The sequence below is a fragment of the Pithys albifrons genome, chromosome 11 (assembly GCF_047495875.1).
Source record: "Pithys albifrons albifrons isolate INPA30051 chromosome 11, PitAlb_v1, whole genome shotgun sequence".
Classification (NCBI taxonomy): Eukaryota; Metazoa; Chordata; class Aves; order Passeriformes; family Thamnophilidae; genus Pithys; species Pithys albifrons.
The window spans coordinates 14,395,236-14,414,535 of NC_092468.1; the positions used below are offsets into that span (position 1 = coordinate 14,395,236).

The 19,300-nt window shown below is 36.2% G+C and overlaps 1 protein-coding gene across 5 annotated transcripts in view; it reads right to left on the bottom strand.

The window, feature by feature from the left end:
* Positions 1–1,705: 1,705 nt before the first annotated feature.
* Positions 1,706–19,300, bottom strand: part of OPA1 (OPA1 mitochondrial dynamin like GTPase) — a 50,628-nt gene continuing 33,033 nt past the window's right edge. For 4 of the 5 annotated variants that reach the window (XM_071567074.1, XM_071567072.1, XM_071567073.1 and 1 more), the window contains 2 exons: positions 2,922–2,999; positions 1,706–2,434 (listed from right to left, as the gene is read on the bottom strand). In XM_071567074.1, coding sequence (XP_071423175.1) covers positions 2,935–2,999 — 65 coding nt within the window. In that variant the 3' untranslated portion in view covers positions 1,706–2,434; positions 2,922–2,934. Of the gene's footprint in view, positions 2,438–2,921; positions 3,000–19,300 lie in introns of all 5 variants that reach the window. The other variant, XM_071567071.1, reaches the window with a different exon arrangement.

Below are 19,300 nucleotides of genomic sequence, written 5' to 3' on the forward strand. Positions count from 1 at the left end.
ACTAACATGTCCATATTTGCAATTCAAGCTTTGTGGAGCAAATCTGCAGCAACTTCAATAGCACAGCTTCCAGTAAATAGTTTTGGGTTTTTTTAATTGATTTTCTAAAATTTTTCTTCATCTAAAAGAAAGAAGAAAAAAAATTTATGTTCTTGAATTCCTGAGTCGGTAAGCTGACTGCTCTTTAACTCTCAAACCCATTGCCCTAGCAGCGGGTTTATTTGAAATGCACCTGAAACTAACACTCCATAACAGTCTTCATTTATACGCTGGATATCAGCTCATTATCTAAACTTCCAGAGAGAGAAGCTTTCAGTGCAGTGATTTTTCATACAACATCTTTGTCTAGATGTATTACATAGATGGTACATTAATTTATATAGTAAAAGATAATACTTGGTACAGTTACCAGTAACTTGGTGCTGACACAGCATTTCCGAATCAGACATTTTGCTGTCATTAGCAGGGTACTTGTTCACAGTTTAACAAATGAGAAAAAGAAGGTCAACGTGACTTTTCAGTAAGGTGCAACAGCACCATGTTCAGACCCATTTTATTATTCCTTCAAGTTACATTTTTATTCAATAAATACCTAGTTTTCATGGAATACATCATGCTAAGTCTTAGATGAGCAGCACAGAGAAGTCGGAACTAAAACCATAGGAACATCACACTAAAAGAGATGAACACTGGGCCACTGAATGTAACATTTTGCAACATTTACATTACACAGAAGTTTCAAACAGTGATCTCTAGATAAATGCAAAAGTTCTTCTTTTTCTGTTTGGTTTTTTTACAAAGTACAGACTTATTTCACTTGATACACATTAAGGTGTCTGCCTTCAAAAATTGTGCAAACATATTTCTGAAGTTATCTTCAGAAAATGATGATGATACATGCCAATTTTTTCATTTTTCTGTTCTCAAACAGTTATTTTCAGGAATTAATTAAAAAAAATCCCAAAACATTCAGTTCTATCACCCTGAAATATTTAACCTTTCTACCTCACTTTATGAATAGCTCTACGTTAGCTTTCTGTCCACATGGGTGAATAGTTAATGTCCAAATATTTGGGGAACATCTTACCAAACTTTCTATTGTTTCCTCTGAGAGTAAACCCAAACAATATCTGTTGGAAAACATTCAGATTCCTTTCTTTTCATTTCCACACATCAAAATCAATTGCCTTTTCAAAAGGGAAAAATAAGTCTAGGTCAATTTTTTAATGCACATTATCAGACAAGTGTAAAACAAAACTCTTTCAGGACTAACACTTTCTTCCACACAAGCATTCAGAAGTGTATCCAGACCATTTGTGGCAAAGTGTGGGCAGAAAAATATGGTAGTGATTAACCACCAGGCACCTATGTTAGAGAGGTTATATCATGCTTAAATTTGTCAGAAGTGACATTTCTATGGCAAAAGTGAAAGGCAGTGAAAGAAAAACTCCTTACTAATTTTACTAGACATCAAGTGGGCATGGAAGGACCTTGTGCATAACATTCTTATAGAAGAGATTTTGGTCTTACAGTAGCTATTAGAAAAAATGAAATTAATGACATTATCCGGGGTTTTTTTTAAGTTAAGAAGTCAGAAAAGTTGGAATTGTATGTTCTATCTTTCTACATTTCACACATACTCGATCAAGTTACTCTGTACCTATGGTGAAGGAAGGAGTTAACAAGGAAATCTGAGTCTGTGCAATCCCAGAAATGAAATGTAATTGACTGTGATTCAAAAGTAACAACATATATTAGGAAGGAACAGGTAAAAGGAGCAGCTGTTGACATTATTTCTTGGGCCTAAACCTGTTGTCACCGAAAGCAGTAGGTACTTTCACTTGAAAGCATTACAAGAATTGTTTGGATGACATCTCTCAATGATCTAGGAGTTTAATAAAATCCACAACTTCCTCACAAGATCTCAATACCATGCTTTTAAACCTGTACCACAGTGATCAGCAAATGCTTCAACACAGAGCATAATGAATACAAATGGCATTACTTAGAAGGGCATTTTAATGTACATACAAATACTAAAATGTTATGCAAACTCCCAGGATTATTTGCAGGCAAGAAAATGACAACAGATAAAATAATTTTATGAATCTGATCCAGCTCTACCATACAGGACAGATACCAAAAATAAAAGCTTTTTTCCCTTTCAGGAAAAACAAAACCCCTTAAATGTACAACTTCAGCTCCCAAGCTATCTCAATGATACACAAGTCAGATTCTTCTGTGCATGTGGCTTCAGAAATTATATAAGCAGGTGGATTTTAACTGAACTTCTAATCCCATGAGATGTTTTCTTTCTCCTCCAACATTTCAGGATGCTCCCCAAAGGACAGGAAAGAGAATGGGACACAAAAGCCATTTCAATTCAGTCTCTGTGCGAGGTATCCCGGAGAAGGCTGCGTTAACCTGTAAAGTTCTGCTGAAACAGAAAGGCGACTATTTTAAAACATGTACAAAAGCATGACAGCACTTGGGCTTGTGGTTTGGAGAATTAATATAGAAAAAACTTGGAAATTACCTGCATGCAAATAGTTTTGCTAGCAATATACAGTGTCATTAAAATGCTTTCATAGACAAGCATTCCCTTAATCTTAATTCCAGCTGGTTACAGATAAAAATAACAAACTGAGAGGAATCAAATAGCCTACAGTTTTTCACAATATCTAAAGAACTAGTCAGTAATTGTATTTCTACTGAGTTTCATGTCTGCCTATAATACAAAAGCTGAAAGTATAATTCTGCAGCTTAGAAGCAAGAAGCAGCAGCAGCCAGGCAAAGGAATAAAACAAACAGGAATTTTCACAAAGTCTGTATGAAAACATGTATTTCAAAGAGATGGATAATAATTTTATACAGAAGAATGAGATAACTGTAGCAATCTTTTTATGACCAAATACGATTACCTGCTTGAACAATCTATTTTTCTTGATGGAGGGCTTCTATGAAGGCTTCAAGTTTCTCCTGGATTTCCCGAACTTTTTCTGGGGGAATTAAAAAGATCACTGTTCAAATGCCTGTTACTATTAAGTACCTGGGGACAGATACAAAACGAAAAAAACACCAGAACACAAAAAACAAACCTGCAAACAAGAGCAAGAACTAATGTTGTCATCAATACTATCCCATGCATTTAATTTCTTAATTATGACAATATACAAAATTTTTCTACATTAGAAAAAATGAAACCCTGTCTCATTTGAGAACTCCTACAAACATATCTTATTATTATCACGCTAATTTAATAATTAAAAAATACTGCATTAATCCAATACTAGAAACGTATTTAAAACCCCTAAAATTTCCATCAGATCGTGCACAGAAGAACTACTGTACACCTGTTACATGCAGGGAGTTGTTAGGTTTCAGATAATGCCCACTAACTCCTTTCTTCTTCAACCAAATTATTTTTATTCTCCACAGTGAGTGTAACAAACACCACTGATCATTCTAAATAGAGTTGAAACCTAGTGCCCTTTCACCAGAGAGAATTTCAGGGAACCACAAGTCAGTATTTGAGACACCTCCTCAAAAGGGAATGCACAATGTTAAGAATGTTTAAAACTGGCACTTGATTTCCTTGCATTTCAGTATTAACCAGATGGATGTGGGCAGAATGTAATTTTATTTAACAACGAAAGCTGGGAGTTTATTTCTCTGCAAAAATATAACTTGACCACAACTACAAATAGTTACTAAGAAGGAAAAGGCAACACTGATTGGGAAAAATCGAGGCGTTTAGGCACTTTTCCACTCTTTTCTCAATTCCATACAACATTTGTCATCATATAACCTATTTGATTTATTAAATTGCTCATGAAGCAAGATTTAGAACATAGCTGGAATACAAAGCCTGTGAGATTTCCTGCTTCTCTCTCACCACATCCTCATTTGAAGCTCCTTCTGTGTGTGATTATAGTCATGAAAAACACACACTTTAGAAATATGAAGAAATGGGGAGAGCAGTAGGACAAAAATAAGTTAGATGAGCATGAACAGAAATATTTTTTTCCAAGCTAAAAATACTGTTGGATTAAAGCTGTATGTTCCCTTGTATGAGATACAGGGTTTAAGCTTTTTAAAAAAACCTTTTCTTAATGTTTTATTCTTTTTAGCAATTCCATATGTTATAAATTTGCTATGATGAGCTGAAGTAACAGCAAAACAGAAAGAAAAATAAAACATTCAGGTCTAAATGGGATGCATAAGCATGAGAGGAAAAAAAATTACCTCCAAAGAGAACACTCTTGCAGAGCTATAGGAACCAAAAGTCTTACTGAACAAAATGACAAGCCCACAAACAGACATAAAATCCGCTAAAGAGTGATTATAATAATAATAATAAAAGTTCAACTAGACCCCTGCAGTCCTCTTTTAACAGAAGTAAAGAATTTTAGTCAGCATCTGAAATAAAATATGGAAAATAGCCCACATGAGGATGAAGACACCTCAAACTTCCACCTTTATCTTGCAATTCTTAGGTGACAAAGGGCAAACCACTGAGACTTTCAACACTTCAATGTGCCCTTTCCCAGTGGTGCTTATCTACAAACACAGAAGTACAGTGAAGCTGAATCACACTCTGGGCCCTAAAAACACCACCAAAGAACCTTCTTGAATTTAAACAGATTTTTTTTAAAGTACTTTGATATTAAATGAAGATTACAGTCAGTGTGAGGGCAAAAGTTGTACCTTGAAAGTTAAGAAACAACAGTAGTTGATTTTTACCAGTCTAAAAAAAAAATCTTATTCAGTTCAGCAGAATTTTTGAAAGCTGTCAATGAGGAAAAAGAGGTAGTCCCATGACCACTTCTTATTAAACACATTCAAAGTGTTTCAATTCTATCTGTTTGAAAGAAAAAAAGAATATACTTTGTTTGCATATCAGTATATAAAACTCTCCTGTATGGAAAATGTTATTCCTATAGCATTTATTTAGGCAACTACTTAGCTTGCTTCCAATACTGTTGCTCTATGAATGGTTACAAAATTAGCCTTCGAAATAACATCATATTATTTTGGACAGAATTAACATATTTGTTGACCACAACTGGATGGACGGGGCTTTGAGTGACCTGGTCTAGTGGAAGGTGTCCCTGACCAGGGCAGGGGGGTTGGAACAAGATGAGCTTTATGGTCCCTTCCAACCCAAACCATTCTGTAATGGTTGTGGGTTTGGAAATACTAATCCTGGACCTCAATCTCCAAAAGGAACAGCAGGTGCCAGTGATAACTGGAGATTAGATCTCACAACCCAGAAGATCTCTTCATGTTGTGCTTTCAGTACCCTTCTGTGGTGCTTTTTTCCCCCAATTGCTACATGCTTTCCCAAGTGTGTTCTTTGTATTGATCGAGCCACTAGACCCAGTGAAAGTAGGCAGATTTCACAGTATGAAATGCAAATATTTTCCTTCCTCGACCTCTTGCTAATGAAATATTCCAGCCTTGAAAATTAATAGCATCAGCAAAAACCTGCAATTATTTCACCCTTAAAAAAAGGCAACGAATCTATTTTAATTTTATGATTAGGGCATATTAAAATAACAGGATAGAAAATACATATTCCACCAGAATATACTGAATCAGCTGTGTTTGCTCAGAGAACAGACACACCAAAATTGACTCCATCTTATGAGCACTTTATTAGTTTTTATACTTGGACTGAATTGAAATGATTACTTAACTGTAATAATTACGAGGTCTTGAGGTAATTTAATACTCTGAAATAACACGTTGGCTATTCTTAAAAAGAACAGTTACAATGACTGCCAAATAGCTGCAATTATTCATCCTGTGCCCCGTATTTTTGGCTGCAGTAAGGCCCTTTGCAGCAGCAGGACACCCCAGACAGCCTGTACCACTTTCCCACAATTCCATTCCATGGCACAGCGCAGCAGTCTGCTGAATTGGTTTACTCTTTAAATAGGTTAATAGCAGAGTTATGCATTTATACAACACTAATCTTAATAAACTAGCAAATACAAGTGCTCAGACAGAACTTTTCTAATGAGTGCAAGTGCAGGGTCTGCCACTCTGGGATAACTGCCTAGTTTCATGGGCACCATGTGATGTTGCATGTGGAACAATTAATTTTCACAATTCAAGAGTCAGACATTACCCATCTTCAAGAAAGCTTTTGGCTCTGTGAAATGTACAAGATCTGTACCCACATTTGCAGGGTTTTGACTGACACCTAGATCAAAATACTACTGACTTACACTTGTAAATTATAGCACATTCTGTTCTGAGGAAGGTTGAATCAACATGACAAATCATTTGGGTTTCAGATAAGAATCGTTATCGCAGAAGTAAATTAAGGGATAGACAAAATGTGACCTGTTGCTCTTTCCAGCTTTAGTGATACTGTGTTTTTCCATGTACAAGTAACCCACAGATTAAAAGCATTCAGCTTGCTAGCAATTTGTAACAGGTTGAACAATGCTCCCATGTCACAGAAGGCTGTTAAAGCACTACACTCTTATTGTTGCAGAATTTTAAATATACACTATTGCTTACACTGAATTCTAGAAAGATGATGTGCTCTTTGGTAGCTGTAATACAGGCCTGAAGTTACAAATATGCAATTCTTCCAGCACCTGTTAAACACTAATCAAAAATCAAATTAAATCAAAGAAGAATAACTGTAACTAAACCCTTGCCTCCATCTTAGAATAGTAAAATTCACAGGCCTGGGGCCATGAATGGCTACCCTATTTCCCATTTACCCCGTGTTTACCTAAAAGATAAGCTGGTTCATACATCAGCTTATTATGCTTCTTGATCTGGTCATGAATATTCCCATAATCCTCTCTCCACATCCCATAAAACTTCACTGACAGAATGAGGAAATTCTTTATTCAGATGTCTTGAGATCCTCATTCATGCTCAGTCTCTCCTGATCTCCATATGAAATGTTATTGCTACCCGCTCATTTTCTTTTCATTAATCCTGTGATCTTAAATCTAAAAGGCTAAAAACCAGACTAATTGATCTGTAACGAGGATTTGGATACACTGTGAACATATAAAGATGCAGGCACAGATAAAGTTTGCTTTTCATAATATCAAAGGCTGGTCAAAAGGGAAACCCCTGAAATATTCAGTCTTAGAAGGATTGCTTGTTTTCTGATTGTTGCCTTACATGCCTGAGCTTAGCTACTAACGAACAGTGCTAAAATGAAACAGCTGAAGTTAAATTATCAAGCAAATCTCCTGAGGTAAGGCTAAATCATCTCAAAATAATATTAAACACAAAAGCTACATTACTGATTTATTTCAAATATACTTGAAGTAGCAAGAAAATGTTTTCTGGATACTTTCCAACTGTATTAATTGGTTTAATAAAAAATGTTGCCTTTGCCCACAAAATCTGTCTTGCTTATGGTTCTTAAGATAAATTAAACTTGAGACATTCAAATACATATTTACCTCTAATAACAATAGTTTTAGTAGAGAATTTTAAAGATGTTCATGTCTGTCTGTGCCAGAACAACGAGAAAACTGTACAAGTACTTTGGGCAAATAAAAAAAGCTTTCCATTCCCATTTACAAATTTGCCCATATGACATCAAATTTCAGTTGCAGCATCAAAAAAATCATAAAATCTTTCTGGACACAGATCCATCTTCATTTTGTACTTTGATGAAACTTACAGCATGAAACAACAATGAAAAAGTGTGTTAATTCCTTATTATAAATCCTTCTGTTCTAGACTGAAATGATCTCTACCTACAACAAATGTTTACATGGCTTTGATATTTGAAAGCTCATGCTTGTTACTCCTTTGGCTCTGGATTGTGTTTAGACTTTAGTTCTCCCCCTTCCTTTTTTTTTTAATCTTCCTTCCTTTCTTAATCTCTTCCTTACATATAAATATTCTCACTGCTGTGCTACTTCTGTGCTATGGTTAGTTAAACCATAGAGGCAAAAGTGTTGAATTTACCACTGTGAATGCATCTTTCCTCTAGTAAAAAGGAAAGCCCAGACAGTCAGAATTCATCAGAATGCCCAGAAGTACACCATTAAAAACTAGAGATGTTGATCCGAAGTTTTCTGTTGAAAGCTGATTTTTTGCTTAGGGCTATGTAAGACACAAACTCTGTAGTTGTATATAACCCTAGGAACAGTCAGATGGAGAAGAGAGGGAGGAATAATCTCTTTATTCCTCAATTTTGTAATGGCCATACGAAAGCTTTACTTCTTGTGGAAACAGTGTGATGCAGCACACTCACAGCCACTCCAAATAGTGCCCCAGAAGGCAGACTTTCCACTCACAGTTACATGACCTGCATCAACATACTTACTCATGTCTCATGCAAACACTACCATAATTCACTGATCATTGCAGGGTCATGTCCTGCTGAATTTTAGAAAACCCTTTGAAACTACCCATCACATTTTTTGCCAGTTTTCTCTTGTTCACATACCATATTTTAATCTGGATAAGACCAAGAGGAAAGCTAAAGTTTTAAAGGGGGGGGGGGGAGGGGGAGGGTGGGGAACAAAAAAAAAGGCAAACCACCCAGACTGCCCTTAAAGAGATAGAACATCATTTATCATCTGCAAAGACAGATTTATAAGTAGAGGGCCCCCTCTGTTCCTTTAAGGCTGCAAAACAGACGGGAAGTGAATGGACAGTCAAAGGGTCAAGAAAACACATGGGAGGTGCTGCTTGTCTGCTGTGTGTATGTTCCCAGCATAAGAAAGAGGTCAAGATTGTAGCTGCATGGCTGGGTGCTGGAAAGGCCTTTTCTTTAAGCTGTTACAAAGACAAATGCTGTTCCTCATCCTGCTGTCAAACTGCTATAAATATTGTTCAAGTGAGTATCAGCAGCTGAAAGTTTTTTAAAAAAAGGCTGGGCAGGAGGATGAATCATTGTGAATCAAGTGAATGATTCTTAAACAATTAGCTCATTAGTGTAATAAAAGCACTGCAGAACTCTGAAAAGTTTAAATGGAATTTATAATAGTTCATGCAACAAATCTGTGAATCATTAAGAATGTGCACCATTAATATGCAAGCTTGCAGAAAACAGCTACCATGTTACCCCACCTGTAGTTAGCACTAGTTATGCTGAATGAAGATGTTAACTGACACTACATCATAGCAGCTTTTCTTTATTGTTACAAAATGTTTCTTATGTGTTGTAACCTATCATGAGACTTGAATTTGCATTCAGTTTGAGTTCTTTCTAAAAATTCTGATGCGTGTCAGTTATTTATACAAATTTTGACTTCAAAGTACACTCATTGGAACAGGATATTGATGATATAAAAATGTTGTAAATACATTTATAAATCAGGCCTCCCCTCCTGGACATATAAAGCCATCCACCATTAGATTCAGCAGACTCACTGACAAGTTTTTTATGTACCTTAAATCCCTTTGCCATGCAAAAAAGGTATTTTGATTTGGGCAACATCCAGAATACCTGTCCTCCAGTTATCAGGTGCAGAAAGAAGGAGAAGGCCATGCCCTAAACTATCCAAGTGCAACAGGTGAAATGCTCTCATTATTAAATAGACAATGATAATATTTCAGTGTCCTCTCAGAAATATTTATTTTAAACCCTAGAACAAGACAAGCTGCTAAACTAATTATTTTAGTATCACTATTAAAATCTCCAGGGTCAGCCAACATATCAGTTTCATGGATATGAGTTCACCAACAACTGCCTGCTGGTGACCTGGTTGAGCAACATCTTTTGCATGGCCTTAATAGGAAAAAACATCAAGGGTTTCCTGCAAAGATGTATTTTCCTTTTCCCTATTGTAGGCAAATCCACCTCCAAAACAGGAAAAGACCTCCAGACTGTATATTTAGCCTGCTGTAGAAATACAATAAAATTAGGAAGTCATTTTAGACAGAAAAAAACCTTAAGTCACAGCTGCCATCACTGAAGTCACTTTTGCTACCAGCATGAATATAATATTCATTATTAATCCCTGCATAGCATACCTGAGCAAAGATGCCTGTATGAAACAGTATTACCTTTATTTCAGACTAAAGAGAACCAGGCTGAAGTAGAAGAGAGCTTGTCTAAAAACACTTCAGCTATTTTAACAAGGTACTGAGCACTTCAATGTTATTTTAGTGTTACTAATAAGGATTTTTAGTTCCAGAAATGGGACTTGTATATTATGCTGATGAAATTGTAGATTACTAATCAATCAATGTCTTGATCTACTGCAGCTCCAGATTCACAAGCAAGACCTCTGCAGATTAACAAAATGGTTTTGGCCGCAAGTTTCCCACGTGCCCCAGTGGAACAGAACAGAAGCCGACTGTGTTTCCTGGAGAAGTCCCCGGGGCTCCTCAGGCTGGCAAACACAAAATCCTTCTGTCTCTACAGAGCATTTGAGAACAGAGATATGGGGCTGAAGCAAAACTGACAACTATGTAGACTACTGACTTTATACAAGACACATTTCTATGGACTATTACACATCACTCCTGCTTGTCTACAGAAAGGACACCAAGTATTACCAACCATGATGTGAGGTTATGAACGATATACGTTTCTACACTGTCATTAAGGTCAGCTTAATGTAACAATGATCATTACTCTGTATTAAGCTTCACGTTTATGAGAGTCACAATGTCTGCAATAGCAAGGTAGGAGTTGGGCACATTTCAGTCCTCTGTCTCTACCTTAGATTTTTTAATTAAAACTGTTCTAATAACTCAATCTTTCAACAGAATTCAGCTGTGCTGTTTACTGGACAGCTAGAAGGAGCTCAGTAGCAGAATGACGAGGCAACCTTATAAAACAGACTCATATCTTGAATCAGACTTACGGATACAGAAAGATTGAATTTCAAAATCCAAACTGTTAAGCTAGAATGAATCAAAATAAGAAGATGCTCGTTATTTTGGGTGGAAATAGTGAAAAGTACAAAGGCAAACCAGAAGTAGTACACAATGATTCACCCAGTGATATTAAAAAAAAGATTAATTTTTTTAATGCAAAGAGGACATATACAGCTATAAAGGTGAACTACATATAAAGGCTACTGTAATATTAAATATATAAAACTGTAAAAAGACTTTAACATTAGAAATAACTGATATATGCTGTTTCTCCACCAAAAGAAAACATACTCAGTAATTACCTAGATAATAAAATAATATGGTATCAGGGTTACTTATGTGAAAGTCTCTCTAGAAAAGGCAGAAAATGAAATGGTGATGAGATTAACTTTTAGATCATAATAATAAACAACTTAATTTTTGATGGTCAGAAATTTAAGTCATCATACCCTGAAGAAAAACAGATGGATCTATTATTTTTTTTGTTTGTTATCATTCCTAGCTGAAAATATTTCCTTCCCTTTTCTTTTTATATATACTTCAAAATTAAAAGTAGAGTCCACTACAGTATTAACAATCTGCAACATTCATACACTACACTGACTTCTTCAGCTTTTGGAAATGTGAATTTTACACTCCACAGTTCCATTCAAATGCATTCATTGGTCCATTTAAAAGCCTGTATTTATAGAAATAGTAAAACTCTCTATGATAAGTACTTACTTAAATTTTGACTAATAAGCAACCAGTACTAAAGAGAAAATATCATCCAATTAGATGAGTTGATCCTTGCATCATTAAGGAAATTCTAGGAAAAAAAATAAATTCAGCAGACAACACCAGAATGACCTTCAAGTACAAGAGACATGGGCCTAGGGTAAGATTAACAGGCATTAAATATGTCATTATTCATGTAGCAGTTTATCACTATTTTTCAATGTCAACTTTAAATGATAGGCTTCGTTTAGTCAGTGACAAATGTGTTGAACTTTGTAAGGATCCATTTTAGGACCTGGACATCAGTGCCTAACTCTTCATCAATAACAAAGAAATCTCAGCAGACAGGCTTTGGTCATCTGGGATTCTTAAGTAAACCATCGCTCCATCACAGGACGTTTACAAGTGATGTATGTTCTCCCTTGAGGTTTACTTCCCTCTCTGAGAAGATGCAGCTTTCTAAAGTACTTTCTGCCATGACACAAAGCAGAAACCACCTTATCTGCACTTTGACACAGGCCATCCTACACATTCTTCTGGTTTTAATTCATTAGTTTCATGCAGCTGCCCCAAAACTCAAGAGAAAAAAAAAAGGAACATTTAAAGAGTCTTTCACATGAAAGCACATTTGCTTGGGTTAATTTCTTAAATTATCTACATGGAATTGAAAACATGATAATCATGCAAACCCAATTCACTTGCATTCTATCAGAAAGGTAGCAAATCTATTGTGATATTTTGTGAGCTGCTTATGTTCAAAGACAGGGGAAATTGAAGACATGACCACACAGACTTATTCCAAGCACACTGTCCCCCAACTTCCTGCATCATGGAGCACCAGGAGGAGCACAGGAGTCACGGTGCCACTAGCAACACTGGTGACACCAGCACAAGCTTGAACGAGTTAAGACACAGACAGCCCACAGGATGTGACTGATTTAGTCAGAAATGAATGTGGTCTAAATGACAACCAGCCTCTGATAAGATAGAGGGCCATATTAACATCTTCAGGGAAGCTGCTGGCAGGGAACTGTGAATATGGCAGCTACTCTGCACATGCTTAGCAGAAGTTGGGAGATCTGCTCAGTGATTCAGAGGGAATGGCTGCTCTGCTTCTGTCTGGTTAGAAGGCCAACACATCTCCTGGTGTAATGTTCTGCCAACTCAGGATCAGATGAGAACTGAGTGCTCCTCACTGCTGTGACCAGAAAGAAAGGAGCAAAGCAAGACTGCTGCCTTTTGAGCTGTTTTGTCTGCCTTGTTTCTAGGGCAAGATTACCTAATATCTGCTTATTTAAGAGGTCTTTCCCCTTGTAGCTGAGCTTTGCCCTTATAAAATGCTGTGACCTTTTAAAAACAAGTTAAAGCTCATAACAGAAGAGCAAATGAAAGCAAAGGATTTAGAGAGCCAAGTCAAAGTATAAGTTTAAGGAGGACATGTAATGAACAATGTCATGTGGGACAGAGGTCAAATCAAAATACTGTTGACAGTCATCTCAAGGAACATAAATTCAATTAGGCTACAATAATGACCACAAGATATCATTACTTTCACACAACATTTTTGTTCTGCAACTAAGAAAAATGAAAGAAAAAAAAGTAACCATGAAGAAAGTAATTATATGCAAAGTACTCTTCATGGACTTTATCCTCAACTTGCATAAATGCATAACAAAAATGGAGGCTCGCTTGGATTTAAGTCAGTTTATTACATACAACAGACACAACAGAACCCACTCAGCTTAGCCAAATGCATCACAGGAATTCCAGATCCTGAGTCAGCAACTTGCATATGGAAGTACCAACCTTGGCTAACATTAGCTTTCTAACTCCATTAAAATGGCAAGTTTATTATATGTCTATATGATATTAAATAATTCATGCTCTAAGTTGGCAAATGGTTTATATTCAACATGATAAAAAGAAAATTACGAATTTAATGCTGTGACTTCAAAGAAATTACTTTAGATATAAAACTTGAAAGTATTTTACTGTAACTCTGGTTTGTTTAGTTTTTATGCTTTAGTCTTTACAAGAAAGTAATTAAGTTCTGCAAACTGTTACATTTCATAGCTTACAAAAGTATGACAGAATTTAAACAAATGTCCCTAAACTGTCTTTTCATCATGTGAGGGCTTACTCCTCAAATGTTTCCAGAAGCTTTTGTGCAGAACAAAGTCTCAGCTAGTCCACGACACCTGTACAGGTGTCAATATTACTGGCAAATGAACTTGGAGGCTGATCCATTCACAGGATCAAGTTTTCACAGGCATTCCCACATCCTGCCAATGACCTCTCCCATGCACGTGGTTTTACTTATAATCTGGTGAAGTTCTGGGCTTTCTTTTCCAGCTTGTGAGGACACAGGATATCGGATGAATAGTTTTGTGACCCAGGAAAGATGCTTTGCATATACCAGGTTATGTTTACCCTGTGCACGTAAAGGATGCCTTTGCAACATCCATAGTTTCTCTGTTTAAAAGGAATAAAAGAGAAAAAATAAAGATAACTAGAACACATGTATTTCTTTGGGGTCTGTGAGATTTCAACTCTAATGAAGTCAATGGCAAAGCTCCTGCTGATTGCCTGAAGCAAGGATTCACCTGCAGTATTCAACATCTATGTCACCATCTAGCATGTTTTAAATGTTACTGCAATATGAATAGATGTGGCTTAGCTTTAGGACAAGATACTGGAAGACTGATTTCCTAAACATTAAGTTCCTAACAGTTTTTCAGTAACGAAGTTTACTAAACTAATACTTTACATGCAATTACTAATGAGAAATGTGTAGCTGAGAAAAAAATTACCATCCTTCAGAATCTTCATAACTTACGTATCACACAAACAAACAAAAAAACTCTAGAGAGAGTGGAAAACATGAGGAACAAGGATAGGCAAGCACATCTTCCTCCCAGAGGAAAATATTTGGCATCCAAGAAACCAGTACCGACTGCCCACGCCGTGCTCATGGAGAGCACCAGAGGTGGGAAGACCGGGCACCAGCTCAGCGACAGGCTCAGCCTCCAGTGCCTCCTCTACTGGCCACTCATTGCCATCTTGTGATGGGAATTTGTATGACAACTTATTGTACAGAGAACACACTACTGAGGACGTTTGCTTTGGCACTATTTATAAAAAGAGCAAATCCAGCAAAGGGGAATTCTGAAAACAATTAGGTAGTTCTGGGAAGCCTTTTACTGAGAACTCAACATTTTAAAAAAGTTACCATGTTAAAAAGTAGTCTTCAGAAAGTTATGATTTATTCACGTTATCAGTTTTGCACAATATTATGGAGTATTTCTGCTGAAATTCCTACTTTATCATTTTCGTTAAAAATACAACAGCAAAAAATACATTATTTGTGTTGAAATCACATTTCTTCACCTAGGTATTCAATTTTTTTCCAGAAAAAATTGTATTGCCCGGTACTAAAAAACATAGCTAACAAGATACAGTTCTAGGAAAGATGTGACTTCAAGTAATTGCCCTTTATAAATAACCAACTCACTTTAGCACAGCCATTAGTAAGATCCTGAAACTCAACAATGCCACCAGCTTTACTGTTTTAACAAATTTTGCAGAAACACTCTCCATTCTGAAATACAGTTAAAATTCAAAAATTTCAGTAACTTCACAGGCAGCCTAAATGAATGTTCAGTGTCAGTCACTTTGGAAAGTTAAACACAAATACATACAGAGAAAACAGTATGAACCAGCAAGTACTATCAAAGGTCACTGATAAAATTAAAGCATATATAGACTGATCCTTCTTTGAAGAAGTTGTAGAATAAAAACGGTAATTAATATTTTTAAAAAGAGCAAGTGGAAAAGCTTTGTGCACAGCTGAACACACTTGTGCACAACAAGGCTGCAGGAATTTAAAGGGACTGACTTGCCACAATTAAGACAGCAACTCTCCCTCCAGAGACAGAGAGCAAATTCTGCTTGTTTCTGCATCCTCAGCAAACTAATAAAGGTGTCTCAACTGTACCTGCAGTTTAAAAACATGACAAGAAAAATCTCATAGCTGTTACTTCTCACAAAAGAACTTGGAATTGTAGCAGAAATCCATTGCAACCCTCAGCTCACAGTTCAGCAGCAAGCAAAAGAGGAGACAGACTACAAGGAATTACCAAAAAAAGACCAGAATAAGCCCCAGAAAGTATCACAATGCAACTGTGTAAATCCATAATGCAGACACATTTCAAATATTTTGTGCAGGTCCTGCTCTTTCACCTCAAAAAGGGTGGAGTAGAACTAAGAAAGGGGAAAGGAGTGGTAAGGCTGACTGAAGCTAGAAAACCATGTCCATGGCAAAGAACAACTACACCACGAGAACTTTTCAATCAGGAAAAAGAAGATCAAGTGCACATAGCATATACATCTCTGAAGTAACGAATGGCACAAAAAATGAATAGAAAAAGATTGCTGAATGTTTTTCACAGAGCAAGGACTCAGGAGAACCAAATGAAACTGGCAGGTGGTTCAGAAACAAACAAAAGGAAGTACTTTTTCACACAATGTGTAGTTGAACTCTGGAACTAATTGCCACAGGATGTTGCAGATGCCAAAGTTTACATGAGTTCAAAAAGCAATTAGAGAGATTCACAGGAGGAAAAAAAATCCTTGAATGCCTATTAATCACAAGATATTACCTCAGGATTAGGAAATCTTGGAACCACAGATTGCTGGATGTTGTGAAAGCATAACAGGCAACTACTGCCGTATGCTTAACCTGTTCTTATGCTGTTCCCACGTTTGTTCATTGCCACAAACAGGACACTGGGATACATCCATTGCAGGTGTATCTTTCCATACAGGTATTCTCATGGATTGACTACATTTGAGGACACTTTTAAAGTCACTTTTTCCAATTCAGCTATTCATATCCTCCTCTGCCCCTTTTTTGCACCTCATGATTCCTCCTTCCAAATGGTCTCTAATCCTAGGGCTTCTTTATTTCTATAAACTTAGTAATTGTTCACTTCACTGGTACAAGTACCATGATAATACTTATGGTTAAGGAGTACATTTACACTACATTTAAAGCCTTTTTTCTGAAGAAAAAGCAACATTTAGTACATTATAAAATTAATGATTTGTTAGAGACCGTTCAAAAGATCTGTTTACACTGTTTAAAATACCTAGAATAAAACTTGAGATGTCAACTCTGAGAAGCAGGAAGATTCAGGCATAATCATCATCAAGGAATTCTCTTAAATGAGGTTAAAATAACATTCAAGGCTGTAGAACACAGATAACAAAACCTGCTCAAGTAAGTTTTGAGTCTTATATGAACTCTCATTATGAGAAGGGGTCACCAATGTTAATAACAGTTTGCCATTAACCAGTACCCTGAACAAACAATAAAGCACTTCCAGTGCTTCAGCACTAAGAGACTGATGTAACAGCAGTGAGACAGTGTTGCCACACCATCATCATCAAGAGGAAGCATCCCAACCTCGGGTATATAAATAATTTACATTTGCAAGTACAGTTTCCAATTAGGAATTGAAATTCCAGTCTCATATTTACAAATTTAGACTGGAAACTAAAAGACTATTTGTAACCATGAGAGAAAAGACATCCTGGAACATGTTTTCACTGTGAACAGTGAGACCCAACAAGTTAACTGATTTAAAGACAGAGCTCAAGATATTCCAATCAGCTGGGTTATATAAACTCAGCTGCCAGCAATAGAGACTGGATTTTGTGATTCAGGAGATCACTTCCCTTCCTAATTAAAATACCAATACTTTATGAATGTGTGTCATGGAAGTCAGGATTTTTTTTTCCTTAAGCAAAATCTTGATCATCACTAAATGCTGCAAGAAGGAAATTACACATACAGCCATCTGACTGTTCAGTGCTCTGTGCTTTCAGAGACTTTCTCAGGGGTATGAAAAACCCACTGCACCATAGAAAGGTACACTGAGGGAAAGGAAAAGAAATCTCCTTTTCCTGTCATTTCCCCATAAAAATTACTGCCACTTAGCAATAAAAGCATGCAGAAAGAACACAACTGAACTGAGTACAGACCTAAGCAGTGGTAGTTTTAAAATCTTCCCACAGGTAAAATAAAGTAGAACATGTCATCATACATCCGTTTTGTACTGATTAACAATTATTTCCTTAGAATAATGTGTGTGGGATGTGTGGCCTCCTGAAACTAAAGAAATACAGTGCAGTGACATGTTTTCACTACACAGTAATTTATGAAATGCAAACTACACACTTGAAGTGTACACACCAACACACAGACACCTCAGGTTATAAACACACACAGGCTGCTCCTACAGGTCTAGTCGCAGTTTACAAAATAATGACCCCACCACAGCTGTTACTGCTTTGAAATGGGAGCTTATTCTCATGGCTTGGGAGAAGTAAAGTTGACAAAGCAAAAATTCCAAGTCAATTTCAGTACAAAATAAAGCTAAGTTAATTTAAACATTATGTGCTTGTTACTGTTCTTTTATTTTCTTTTGACACTTGGAATATTGAAGGATAAATCAAAATGTTCAAGTTTTACTCTATATCAGTGTTTGCTCAGAAAAAAAAAATCAACATCCAGCATCAAAGAAAGCAAGCAGCAGTGCTTGCTAAAAAAAAGGAGGTAACTTCCTCATTAAAGGCTTGCATCCTCCTCTGCAGGCTACCACACATTTTACCTCAACATACACACAGAGGAAGAAAACCCCTTATATGTAAAACACTTTCTACCCACTCCAAAACAATGTTTACGTTGATACAGGGTTTCAAAAGCAACATCAGATGTTTTAAGAGAATTATCAAAAAATACCTATCAAAAAATTATGTAGTCATACAACTTGTTTCAGAGATCAGTCAAGAAAACCCAGATAATTTGCCCCAGATCACCAAAATTCCTACTCTCAATTACCAAATATTATAGAAACAATTTCTAAAGGACAACAAATACCACTGTGATTTTAATAACAATACTTCCAATTATAAGACAGCATTTCCAGTGTAACCAAACCAGCACTATCAAAACCAAACCCTTAGATTTTGAGTTGATTATGAGCAAAACATTTCTTTTATGTTACTTTTTGGATGCAAAAATGGAAGACACGAGTCATACTTAGGAAACTAACAGCAATAGAACACTTCTCTGTCCTACTGAACTGTTGATATCTGAACTTTGCTAATTACTTCACTAATTCAAAGAAGAAACACTGACCATAACATTAATTTATTCCGTATTAATTATCCAAAGTCAAAAATTAGTTTCTAAATCAAACACAAAATACAGGTCTAAGAAGAAAGGTCACCTGTGATGTCAACATGCAGATACTTACATAACTACATGAACTTCATTTATCACAAGATTTTTTTTCTTTTCCCTTTTACAAGGCATTGTTTTTTCCCCTACCAGTCCAGGTGCATAGCTGGGGTTTAAGCAGAAGTCTCACAGAACAACAGCAGAATGCTGCCAAAAAATCCACAGTATTGAGTGCAAGACAAACCCCATCAGCTGAAAATCAGTCTAAACACTATTGGATGTGCAGGTATAGAAAACAGGAGTATCATCTCAACCTGGACTGTCACCTTACAAATTTTCACTCTCTAAAGTCTTACTACATTAATCACAAAATCCCTTAACACTTTCTGAGTGACTCCAAGCATTATAATCCTTCTGGAAGGTTAAATCTGCTAGATTTTCTCCTTTGTTAAATCTCTTAATATAATGGCCATCTCATGTTAATAAACACAACATCACAGATCTTTATCTCTAATA